The sequence below is a fragment of the Phodopus roborovskii genome, unplaced genomic scaffold (genome assembly GCF_943737965.1).
Source record: "Phodopus roborovskii unplaced genomic scaffold, PHOROB, whole genome shotgun sequence".
NCBI classification, from domain to species: Eukaryota; Metazoa; Chordata; class Mammalia; order Rodentia; family Cricetidae; genus Phodopus; species Phodopus roborovskii.
Genome location: NW_026125397.1, coordinates 25,758,610 through 25,770,847, shown reverse-complemented (window position 1 = coordinate 25,770,847; position 12,238 = coordinate 25,758,610). Strand labels below are relative to the sequence as shown.

At 47.9% G+C, this 12,238-nt stretch overlaps 1 protein-coding gene across 1 annotated transcript; it reads left to right on the top strand.

The window, feature by feature from the left end:
* The first annotated feature begins 2,031 nt into the window (after window positions 1-2,031).
* On the top strand, window positions 2,032-8,726 carry Mtres1 (mitochondrial transcription rescue factor 1). The gene is made up of 3 exons (XM_051175588.1): window positions 2,032-2,498; window positions 4,704-4,776; window positions 8,396-8,726. Exons 1-3 carry the CDS (start codon window positions 2,056-2,058, stop codon window positions 8,567-8,569), a joined length of 690 nt encoding a protein of 229 aa, XP_051031545.1. The 5' UTR covers window positions 2,032-2,055; the 3' UTR covers window positions 8,570-8,726.
* Window positions 8,727-12,238: the final 3,512 nt, after the last annotated feature.

The following is a 12,238-nucleotide window of genomic DNA, read 5'->3' as shown; positions in this document are numbered from 1 at the left end:
TAAGCTAGGATTTATGATGAAGAATGTGGACACCCATGGACTAGAGTCTGGCACTCCTGAAAGAAGTATGTTTTCCTTCATTCTGCAGTGCTAGGACCAAATAGAGCCTTGCGCATGCTACATAAGCATTCTACAACTGGACTACATCCCCAGTGTAGAATATGCTATTGTCACTGGGCAGTGGTGGCGCACACCATTAATCCTTGCACTTGGGAGGCAGAGGCAAGCAGATCTCTGAGTTTGAGGCCAGCCTGGCCTACAGAGTGAGTTCCTGGACAGCCAGGATTACACAGAGAAACCCTGTATCAAAAAAAAAAAAAAAAAAAAGAAGAAGAAAGAGGAAAGAAAAAGAAATATGTGATTGTCTTTCTTTATCTTAATTCTATAAAATTAAAAATCTTTCTTAGGTAGGTCTCCAGTAAACTAGAATACATGGAAATATAGTTTCTTGCCTGAAGGGTGGCCCAGGCCTGTAATCTCCACACCTTGGGGCTGAGGCAAGTGGATCACTCATTAGCTAGAGGCAAAACTGGGCTACACAGTGAGTTCCAGACCAGCCTGGGCTATGGAATGAAACTGTCTCAGGAAACGGAACAAGAGCTGGATAATGGTGCAGTGGTTGAAAACACTTGTTGATCTTACAGAGAGCCTGGGTTTGATTTCTGCACCCAGGTGATGGCTCAGTTCCGATTCCAGGTACCTAACGCTCTTCTTGACCTCCACAGGCACCAAGCATGCAGCTGGTGTACAGACACACATGCAAAACACTCACACACATGAAACAAACAAATCTAAAAAAGAAAATTTCAAAAAGCAAACAAGACTGGCGGTGAGAGGAAAAACCTTACACCTTACACTGACCGGTTCAGCTTAGCAGTTCCTTCAACAGTGCATCAAAACACAAACAAAACCCTGCAAAACCCCAAATTCAGCCTGCTTCTTGCCGGTGAGTCATAAAGTATAACCCTGAAATAAAGGAGGCCCGCCTCAGACTTGAGATGTGAGACTTCTGCCCAAGAGCTCATCAGGTTTTATGTATGTATCCACCTAAGCATGTGGAATCTTCCTTATTAGCAAAGCATGGCCTTTAAAGTCATCTTGGCCTTATGTGGTCGCACACCTTTGAATCCCAGCACTCAGGAGGCAGAGGCGGGTGGATCTCTTGAGTTTTGAGGCCAGCCTGGTCTACACAGTGAGTCCCAGGAAAGCCAGGGTTGAGCCAGAGCTTCTGTGCCAGATAGATAGATAGACAGACAGACAGACAAGGGGGAGAGAAAGAAACAATTTTACCATGGTGATGTTCGGGAAAATCTGCCACCCCTGTATGGTTTTGTTGTGTTTATGGTAAGTAGGATTTGATGCTGTCTGTCAGGTCCAGAGATGACTGCCTAATGTATGGGCCACTCCCCTCCTCCCTGTCTGGCCCTGAAGAACAGTAAGAAGGGGAAACGCAGATCAGGCTGCTGTGCTCATTCTTAGCTTTGATTGGCTAGGGTCTAGGTTGAAATAAGTTTGAGAGATTCACTCTGGATTTTATGAACTCTTTTGTTTTTTCTGTTTTGTTTTTCAAGACAGGGTTTCTCTGTTTAGCTTTGGAACCTGTCCTGGAGCTAGCTCGTTTAGACCAGGCTGATCTACAAGAGATCCATCCGCCTGCCTCTGCTTCCCAAGTGCTGGGATTAAAGATGTGTGCCACCACATCCAACCTTTTTGTTTTTCCTTTAGTCTTTATTTTAACAAATCATTAACAACTACTAGTAATATGTTTTCAGTTGTAATCAATACCCAGAGCTGTTTAGGGCAAGGAAGATTAGAATCACTGTTTGCAGTTTTGTGTCTCCCTGGATCCCTGAGACGGTCCCGTGAGTAAGCATGGCGATTGTAGCTGGAAGGCTGGCTCGACATAGTTAGTGTGTGTGGCCCTCAGCCTGGGTGGACGGACTGACGGCAGCGGTGCTGTTGTCCAGGGCCTGTGTGTCATGCTCGTGTGCTAACACAGTTGAGCACTGGCCAGTGAATAATGCTCAGCTGTTTCCCATTGCAGGGTGTGCCAGCATGGCTGTGACTGGTGGTAAACTGCTTGCTGGTGCTCTCAGACTCTGGCGTGTGCTTCAAGGGACATCTCCACACAAACTCTGTGCTTCCTGCAATCGATACTTATATTTTTCCAGTACCAAGTTAAACACATCAAATTGTAAAACACTTTTCCGTAACAGTCTCCCTGCGAGACTTTTAGTATCTCCAAAATGTATTTTTCCGTTTTCCATACGACTCAAAAGCAATATCAGCTCCAAAAACTCCACTAAAAAGACTCTGCCAAAAGATGCAGATGAAGAGGACTCCGACGAGGAGACCCATCACCCTGAGTGGGAGGAGGAGCAAGAAGAGGAGCTTGAGGGTGGCCCCGGTGTGGTCAAGGACTACAAAGACCTGGAGAAGGCGGTACAGTCTTTCCGGTATGACGTTATCCTGAAGACGGGCCTTGACATTGGGAGAAAGTGAGTATAATGGACCACCTGTCTGGTTAGTGTAATGTGCCATGACAAGCACCCAGCCTGTGTTAGGGGAATAATAACCAGAGATGTGAAAGGTGACCTGTACCAATTACGTCACTCTACCGATGAGAGAACACCTGACTGCCTTTAAACCCTATGTGCCATGTTTCTTTGATCCCAACACACAGCTGGTGTGCTCTGAGTCACTGACGTAATGACATATTTCTCTCTTTTTCTCCACAGTGGTGGGGATCAAACCCAGAGCCTTGTACACGGTGGGCAAGTGTCCTATTGCTGAACAATGCCTCTGCCCCTAGTAACAGCCTCTGAAAGAGAAGGGTTCAGTTTATCAGAGATATGTAGCTATTGATTTCCCGTGTACTACAGTACAAGAAACTACATGCAGAATCAATGGCAGGAACAGGAGATGCTGGTTAAGGACACAGGTTTAGAAGCTAGCATATTAGCTCAGTGGGTGAGTGTACTTCAGTGTCAAGCCTGATGACCTGAGTTCAGTTCCCGGGACCCACAGAGCATAAGGAAAGAACTGACTCCTCCCACTGGTTGTCTACAGATCTTCATACATGTGCAATGGTACACATGTGCCCACAGTCATTCACTCATATACATATGCAATAATCAATAAAAATAAAAAAAAGATGCAGTTTCTGGCCAGTGAAGTAGCTCAGTGGGTAAGGCTGCATATAGACTACAGACCTGAGCGAGCCCTAGCCCCTGATCCCAGGAGGAACAGGAGAGCTGCTTCCCCTGAGTATTCTCTGTCACAGACGCACTGTGGCATGCATTCTCTCTCTCTCTCTCTCTCTCTCTCTCTCTCTCTCTGTCTGTCTCTGTCTCACTCACACATGCGGCTTCTTGAACTAGCATGCTGGGTCACACTGCGATCCAAGCACCTGAGGTTAATTCAGGGCCCTGAGGTAGTTGGAAGTGGGCCTGTGGGCCTACACTACATGCTAAGGTGCCACCTCAAAAAACAAAAAATGCTGGCTGATCTCCGTAAGAGCTCTACACAGTGATTTCCAGGACAGCCACAGGGCTATTCAAAGAAAGCCGTGCTTTTAAAAAAAAAACCACAAAAACAAAAATAAAATGGGCCAAACTACTAGTACTCCAGACTTTATGCACAGTACTGGCATGCTATGCACCGTTTTCCCCTGTAAAACGGGGCTAACAGAAGTTACTTTAGGGAACAGGGGCAATGGCTAGGGTTTCTTTTCCTTTTTAAAAATTATTATTGAGGCCAGCCTGGTCTACAAAGTGAGTTCCAGGGCAGCCAGCACACACAGGGAGAAATAATTATTTATAAAATGTCTGACATGAATGGCTGACAGGCAGCGGTGTGCATGCTGTGTTGTGTGCAGTCAGAAGGCTGCTTTCTGGTTCCAGCGTGTGAGTTTCGTCTTCCACCTTTTAAAGCCATGTCATCACTCTAGCTCATGCTGGCCTAGAACTTGGCGATTTAGTTCCTGACGGCCTCAAACTCACCGAAATCCTCCAGCTTCAGCTTCCCTGGTGCTGGGACTGCAAGGACGAGCCTCTAGGATTAAGATCTGTGTAAAGTATCGTAAGTGGGCCTATCGTGTAGTAGTAGGCCCTCGTGTTGTAGCTGTTGTAAACCCTGAGTCCCATGCAGTGCCCGGAAGTGTGAATTTTGAGATTTCTTTGGCCCAGTCATTCTCTGCTAGATGTTCTATATCCAGTGGCTGTTGCTTTATTGAGCTGAGCCCTGATGTCCATCACCGTGAGTCAGGTCATCAGAAGGAAGGCTTTGTGTCTTGTCTTCTCTGGTCATCAGTGGTTCACACTGAGGTGAAAGGCTGTCACATTGGAATTACTCAATCCCAGTGCACACGGGGTCCCTTAATGCCATCTCTGTATGTGTGTGGTGTCTGGGTTCTGTCCCAGCGCAGAGCAGGACACTGAACGTAGGAAAGACCCACTCACTCTGCCATTACAATTCACTGGGCTAGTGCCATGCAGCCGCCCACCCACCCTTCAGAATCAGAATCGCAGGTCTCTCTGGTGCCTGTGGGTGATGCCACTTTCATGTCAAATTTTCCACTCAAATGCAGGGGTTTTCGTGGGGACTCGCTGAGGGGATACTGATAGCTGGTGTTTTCCTCAAAGCTGTGTGATTGTTGAATGTATTTACATTTTAAGTCTTTTTCTTCTTCTTCTTTTTAATAGCAAAGTAGAAGATGCATTCTACAAAGGCGAACTCAGGCTGAACGGAGAGAAATTATGGAAGAAGAGCAGAACGGTGAGCCATCCAGCCTGTAATGACAGCCTATCCATGGCCCTGTCTGTTCCCTGCTAGTCAGTCTGTCCCCAACTTCCCTTGGGCCCTGACGCCTTCTCTGAGGTGCTGATCATGCATGATCATGCATGGGAATCATCCACCGGCCACTGTCTTGGAATTGGAATAAGCTACCCTCAGACTTCTAAGGTATTAATGTTACCCCCATGGAATCATGGCAGGTAGCAGTAGACATGGGTGACACACACCATGGAAGGCATCAGGAAGATTGCCACAGATTCAGCCAGTCAAGTCTACTCACCTAGTTCAGGCTAGCCCAGACTGTATTTCAACAAAGCAAACAATGTTAACAGATGTTACATATATTTTTAATTAAATATTACTAGTACTTAGCTTAGATTCTTACGGGCCATATTAAGGCTTTTCGGTTTCTCTTACTCTATGTGGGTGTGTCCTTTGTTTGGGCATATGCATGCAGCTCCTGACAGAGAAGGTCAGAAGATTCCCTGGAACTGGAGTTACAGTTGAGAGCTGCCATGTGGGTGCTGGGAATGAAACCCAGTCATCTGGGAGAGTAGCCAGTGCTCTTAACTGATGAGCCTTCTCTTCAGCCCCTCAGCCATGCTTCTCAGTTCTTGGTTTTTCAAGCCAGGATTTCTTGGGCTGGAGGGATTGCTCAGCCATTAAAGGCTAGACCCATAACCATAAATATAAGACAGGCTATCTCTGTATAGCCTTGGCTGTCCTAGAACTCCGTCTGTAGACCAGGCTGAGCTGGAACTCAGAGATCTGCCTGCCTCTACCTCTTCCTCCCGAGTGCTGGGATTAAAGGTGTGCACCACCAACATCAGGTTTCAACCATGCTTTTTAACCATAAGATTATATGACTTAACAAAACTTAATAAAGAAGATACAAGAAATCTATAACTGATGGGCGTCAGTGGTACACACCTTTAATCCCAGCACTTGAGAGACAGAGGCAGGCAGATCTCTGTGAGTTTGAGACCAGCCTGGGCTACAGAGCTAGTTCCAGGACAGCCTCCAAAGCCACAGAGAAACCCTGTCTCGAAAAACAAAAACAAACAAACAAAAAAAAAGGAATCTGTAATTGAAAGCTTGACACAGGGCTGTAGCTCAGCTGATAGAGTGTTTGCCCGGCATTTGTGAAGAAGCCCTAGGTTCAGCCCCTCAGCAGCATATAAACTCTAACCCCAGCACGCAGGAGGGTCAGAAGGCCATACCCCTCTACAGAGTGGGTTGGAGGCTAGCCTCAAATATAGGAAACCTGTCTCTTGGGGAGAGGGGGGACAGTGCTTAAAACCTAAGCCTAAGGCCATGCTTAGAAGCCTAACCTATTAGCAATGAGTAGTGAGGGTTAATGAAGAGGCCGAAACAGTTTGGAAGAGTAGCTTTTATTTTTCTTGCATGTACCACAGGCCTGCTAAGCAGGATCTGAGCTACCCCGAGTTGCCCTGGGATGTGGAACATTCGGTGTGTCCTCTGCATTGTTGAACACTGATGAGGCTCCTTCAAGTCCTTTCTCCGGGGGTCATGCAGTCCATTGCTGCCACCTTAGCGCACAGAAAGGGGAAACTTCATCCATTCTTGTCTCAACTCCTAGTCAAGGCCAAAGAGCTCTGCTAGCCTTGGGCTGGCAGGGCAGAATGACCTGTCAGTCATTGCTCAGTGACCCTGGATGGGCCCCTCTCCACCCCGCTGCTGCTTCCCTCACTAGCTGGTCTGCCTTCGCTACTGCATAGCCTCACCTTCCGAACACCCCCCTCTGCTGCAGCCCACGTGCAAACTTCATTAGCTGCTGTTCTTCCCTTGCTTTGAGGGGTCGTTAGCCACAGCCTAATTGCTGAGCTTCATTCTGCCTTGGGTGTTCTGTGTGTCGGCTGCTTTCCAGATTTCTCCAGAGGGTCAGCAAAGGCAGAGGCCAGTATTAACACTCGGCTGCCTTGTTACTAGGAGGCCTGGTAGCCATAGAAACTGCAGCTAAGGGGAGATTTGAAATGTAGATATTTGAAACAGCCACTAATCCCAGCCAGTTTTGCTTTGTGCCTGAGAGGACCAGGCCTTGGATGGGACTAAATAAAACATGCCTGCTTCCCCCAGCCTGCTCCATGGAGCCAGCGCCAGCTTGTCTGTGTCTGCAGCTCAACTCCCCTGACTCCACCTGCCCGCGCCCAGCAAAGGTTTTCTGTGTTCTGAAAACCAGGTGGGTCGACAGTGCATCACACTGCAAGCCTGAGCATGGGGACTGATGCTGTCCTAAACTTGGCTCCCAGGGTGGGGTGGGCTAAGAGTAATCCTCTGAGCTCACTTTTTCCTTTTCCTTTTTAAAAATGCTTTTACTAGTGCTTATTAATTATTCATAGTCATTTCATTATGGCAGTTTCATACCTGCATGTGATGAATTTTTATTGTGTTCACTTCCACACTCCTCCCATGCCCTCCCCCTCCTCCCCTTCCCTACTAGTTACCCTTGTATTTTAATGGAGCTTTTCTTCTCCTCCCCCTCCACACAGGCCCCACTCCCAGAATAATCAAACTTTTAACAACTTAAGTTGGGGGCTGGAGAGATGGCTTAGCAACCAAGAGCACTTGCTGCTCTTCCAGAGGACCTGAGTTCAATTCCCAGAACCCACATGGTGGCTGCCTGTGACTCCGATTCCAAGGGGATGCATTCCATCTCTGACTCCCAGGCTTGCCCATGGCATACAGACATACACACAGGCAAAAGATCCATGCATAAAACAAATCTAGGAAACTTTCAAGTGAACTGGGATAAAATGTGCCAGTTCTAAGCTATGTATTTTCAAGATACTTTTCAAAATTAGTTTTTGTTTATGTGAATGGGTGTTTTGCCCACATGTATAGTATGTGTGTTTCTGGTGCCCTTGGAGGCCAGACCAGGGTGTCAGACCCCCTGGAAGCGCAGTTGGGAGGTGGCAAGGGCAGGGGCCAGGTCTCCAGGCCCTTCAGTAGAGGCAGCGGCCCACATACGAGTTGCTTTACGGCACAGAAGCAGTTGTTGGTCCTGGCTCATGTTTTGACAAACAGCAGCGGGTGGCCAGGGTGTAATCCTGGTCAGATTCTCTAATGTTCTGAGCTGCTTGGACCAGGAAACACCCATGTGTTCTCTGGTAAGATTGGTTTTGCCTCTGCCCCTTCTGGGCTGTCCTCCCTTGTGGACCAAGGCCGCCTCTCTCTCTCTGAGTGCACGCTCACAGGACAGGCAATCCTTGCTCTGTGGTGCAGATGTTTTAACAAACAGGCCCATCCCCAGTTCAGATAGGTCACCTGGGTTAAAAAAAATCAGTGCCGGTTTCTTCCTGGTGCATCCAGTACTTGCAGACAGGTCCCCCGAGGGTGCCTTCCCACCCTAGGCCATCCGTCCGCCACTCATCTGTCAGAGGGCGGTCCTGGCTGGCTCCAGTCCCTCCTGCACATTTACCCACAATGCAGTTCAGACCCAGGGTGCCGGTGTCAGAGGACTGAGCTCTTGGCGCCCGCCCGCCCTTCCTGTATGACGACCACCACATTTGAACAAAGCAGGGCTGTTTGGATGGCCTAGGTTTCCCAGGCTGGCGTCAAGGCTGTTCCCTTCTGTCCTCAGGTGAAGGTGGGAGACACGTTGGATCTGCTCATTGGAGAGAACAAAGAGACAGGGACAGAGGTCGTGATGCGCATTCTCCTGAAAACCGTCTATGGCGAGAAGACGGAGAGTGACAAGCACCGAGTGCTGTTGCGAAGGTGGAAGAGCTTGAAGGTGCCAAAGAAGTCCAAATAACCAGGCTTCTCCCCACGGCGGCGTCCCGGCTGTCAGGAAGGGCCCGCATGAAAAGGACACTTTTACTGAGTCACTGGAGCGGTTTGTGGAAGCTGGGATCCGAGGCTTTCCGCCTCTACTGTGCTTCTGAGAGTTCCCTTGTCTTGCAGAGACCGGGGCCAGAGGGGGCGTTTGACCTGCCTGCGGCTCCCACATTTACTACCTCCGGTCATCGTAAAATAAATTGGCCTTGTTTCTTTGCAGGTTCGTTTTACTTTTTCAGACGGTCTCACTGTATAACCCAGACTGGCCTCAAACTCACCAAGACCCACCTGCCTCTGCCTCCCGAGTGCTAGGGTTAGAGGAGAGGTACCATCACCCGTCTCCCGTAGCCCAGACTGGCCTTGAATTCCTGATCCTGATTCTAACTCCCAAGGAAGAGCACGGATTACAGAACAGACAGGTAACACCACGGCTGGCTTCTTAGTGTTTGTTTATTTAAATATTTACCACCTAGGGACTAAGTTTCTCAGATCCAGGCTTGTGGCTAAAGCCAGCAGAGTCTGATAGGACAAGTTTGGTTGAACCTTTCACCACTTACTACACACCAGTCTTGGCTCCTTGGGTTCGCCTTCTCTGCAGTCCAGAGTAAAGCCTTCCCCCCCCCCCCCACACACACACACACTTCCAACTGGTCTACTTAGAGCCCGTCGAGAATGATTTCTTTTTAGGTTAAACCAATGTAGCCAGAGGCCAGCTTGGTAATGGCCCTCAGGCTAAAAATGGCTTTAACATTTTAATGTTAGTGCTTAAGAGCTTGGTCTTCCAGACGACTGGGGTTCAATTCCCAGCATCCACATGGCAATTATCCATCTGTAACTGCAGTCCTAGTGGATTTGATGCCCTTTTTTGGCCTTGGTGGGTACCAAGCATTTATGTGGTTTACACACATACATGCAGATAAAACACCCATATGTGTAGAATATAATTTTAGTTTAAAAAATTTCTTAATGTTCTCTTATAAATTTGTATATATATGTGCATATGCATACATATATATATGCACATCATATGCATACGTACGGGCACGCACAAAAGACGGTTTCTATGACCTACAAAGCCTAAAATGTTTACTATCTGACCCTTAGGTTGTGACAGAACAATAAACATACTTATCTCCTATCCCTCCCTCTTCTCAGCTTCTCTTTGCAAAGTCAGTTGAAAATTCGAGAAGCCTCGGATGGTGAGGGCACACCATCCAGCAGCAGGTCTTCTAAAAACAGCCCACCACAACCAAAACATGGCCATATCTCTATGCACGCCACAGTCCTTCCTGACAGGAGAAAGTGGAGCAGCAGAAGCTATTAGCTTTCTTTAAGGCTTCTGAATGTAACTGAGGCCGGCTTTCAACGCAAGATCTTCCTGCTTTGGCCGTCTACCTGCTAGATTCCAGGTGTGCACTGCTGTCTGGCACAGAGCTGGCCATTTGAAAGGCTGTTAGTAATCTGTACCTGGTTTAACTGCTTAGCAGGTCGGACCCATTCCCAACTACAATTTTTAAAAATCAAACTATCGGCCTTTAATCCCAACACTAGGGAGGCAGAGGCAGGCAGACGGATTTTTGTGAATTCGGGGCCAGCTTGGTCTACAGGCTGAGTTCCAGGACAGCCAGAACTACATAATGAGACCCTGTCACAGGAGGGGGGAAAAGGGAAACAGAATAATCAAACCAAGGGCCAGAGAGACAGCTCAGTGGTGAAGAGCCCGTCTAGTCTTGTGGACCCAACGTTAGTTCCCAGCACCCATACCAGGTGGCCCAAATGGCCTGTAACTCCAGCTCCAGGAGATACAGGGTCTCTGAGGATACCCACACTCCCCATACACACAAAACTACTGAAATGACTCTTAAAATGTTTTAAAAACCAAACTAAGAACTGATCACAGATGATGCTAGTTGGTCATAACACGTGGCAAAAGATTGCTCTGTCAAGAGTTGCCTTCAGTGTGAGGGACTTGGAACATAGTTAGGAAAACTAGCAGAAACTTAAGAGCAGTTCACGATCCATGGCACTCTGTCACATCATTACTGAAGCTAACGACAGCTGCCTTTTAATGTGGTCCTGGCAAGGCATCCCCAGTAAAACTGTGACCAACATAATGAGCTAATCAAAGACAACCCCTGGACACACTCCAATGCAATGGTTCTCAACTTGGGGCAACTTGTCCACTTTCCCTAGGGGCATTTGGCAATAATTACAGTTTTAGTTGTCATGATGGGCAGGGCGCTAGCGACACCAAGAACGGAGAGCCTGGAGATGGTGCCGAACATCCCTTAATGTCCAAGCAAAGGCTGGAACAAGGAACAGCGTGTCAGCTGTTCTAATAGGATGACAAAGCGGGAAAAGTATTTTAAATATATTGTTTAGATGTGTTGGTGCATGCCTTTAATCCCAGCTCTTGACTGGTAGAAGCGGAAGGATGAAATGTTTGGGGGTATCGTGGGTGATATGAAAAAAAAAAAAAACCAAACAGACCCCAAATAGTTAAAAGTAAATGTACCCTGCTTTGTGAGCACAGCTGCTGTGTTCAAAGGCATGAGTACTTTATGGTTGTGCCTGTTTGGTTCATCTGGGCTTTTTACCCAAATGACAATCCTCTAGGAAACTGAGATTCCTGCCATCTATGCTCTACACAGACATGGAGACTTGTCTCTGCCCCACATTCCCGTGCTGAGCCGTGGTAGCACACCTTTAATCCCAGGCGGAAGGCAGAGGCAGGCCAGCCTGATCTACAGAGGGAGTTCTGGGACAGCCAAGGCCATTACAGGGAGAAACCCTGCCTCAAACAAAAACAAACAAAATTCAGTGGACGGGATGTTCATGGACCTACCTCAAAGGGAAAAGGCGGATGTCTGTCTTACCTTGGCTCTATGAAGGCTTGCTGTACTGTCGGAGAAATTCCAGTCCACAGCTGCCTGGTCTCCAGGGATCATGACAGGCACATGGCATTCCCAGAAGAGCAGCTCCTGAACTGCTCTGAGTCGCACAGCTAGTTGGATTGCTCAGAATCAGCCTCGGAGTAGCTTTTGGAAATCGCAAACACTGCAGATCGGGGGTTTTTCTTTTTTTAGTTCCCCGCAGGGCAGCAGCTGTTAAACATTGACCAACTCCCATGAGAGGTTTTCCTTAGGAAGCACACTGCCCCTCCCAGTCCTTCCCAAGCAACCCCCCCCCACGCCACCCCCGCTATTGATAACATTTTCACTGCCTTCCTCTCCCACCTGGGCAACCATTTCACATGTTTAGTGGGCATCATTTTTGTGAAATGCATTGCACTGTTTTGCTTACAGGAATTTCATAAATGCTTTGTTACATATCTCATTTCATACTCTCTTTCCCGGTGTGTAACCCGTTACTTCACACCGCGCCCATCCACGTTCACCGGCTCACTCACTTTCAGAGGGACACTGGCCCAGACTGTACCCACTTCCCTTCAATAACACGGCGCGGGCTTGCTTTGCTGTTGGCTGCTTCCCGTGAGCACACACCAAGGTATCTGTGGCCCCATTGCCTCACTCGGCCCCTGGTTTTTTTTTTTTTTTTTTTTTTTTTTTGGCAGAATCTCTCCGGCTCTACAACAGTCACTCAACTTTACTTTCTAATTCATGATCCCCTGCCGCAGCACGATGAC

Coding starts and splice junctions, on each gene's coding strand:
- Mtres1 (XM_051175588.1), top strand. CDS start 2,056: ATGGCTGTGACTGGTGGTAAACTGCTTGCTGGTGCTCTCAGACTCTGG. Junction 2,499..4,703: donor GGCCTTGACATTGGGAGAAA/GTGAGTATAATG, acceptor TCTTTTTAATAG/CAAAGTAGAAGATGCATTCT. Junction 4,777..8,395: donor TATGGAAGAAGAGCAGAACG/GTGAGCCATCCA, acceptor TTCTGTCCTCAG/GTGAAGGTGGGAGACACGTT.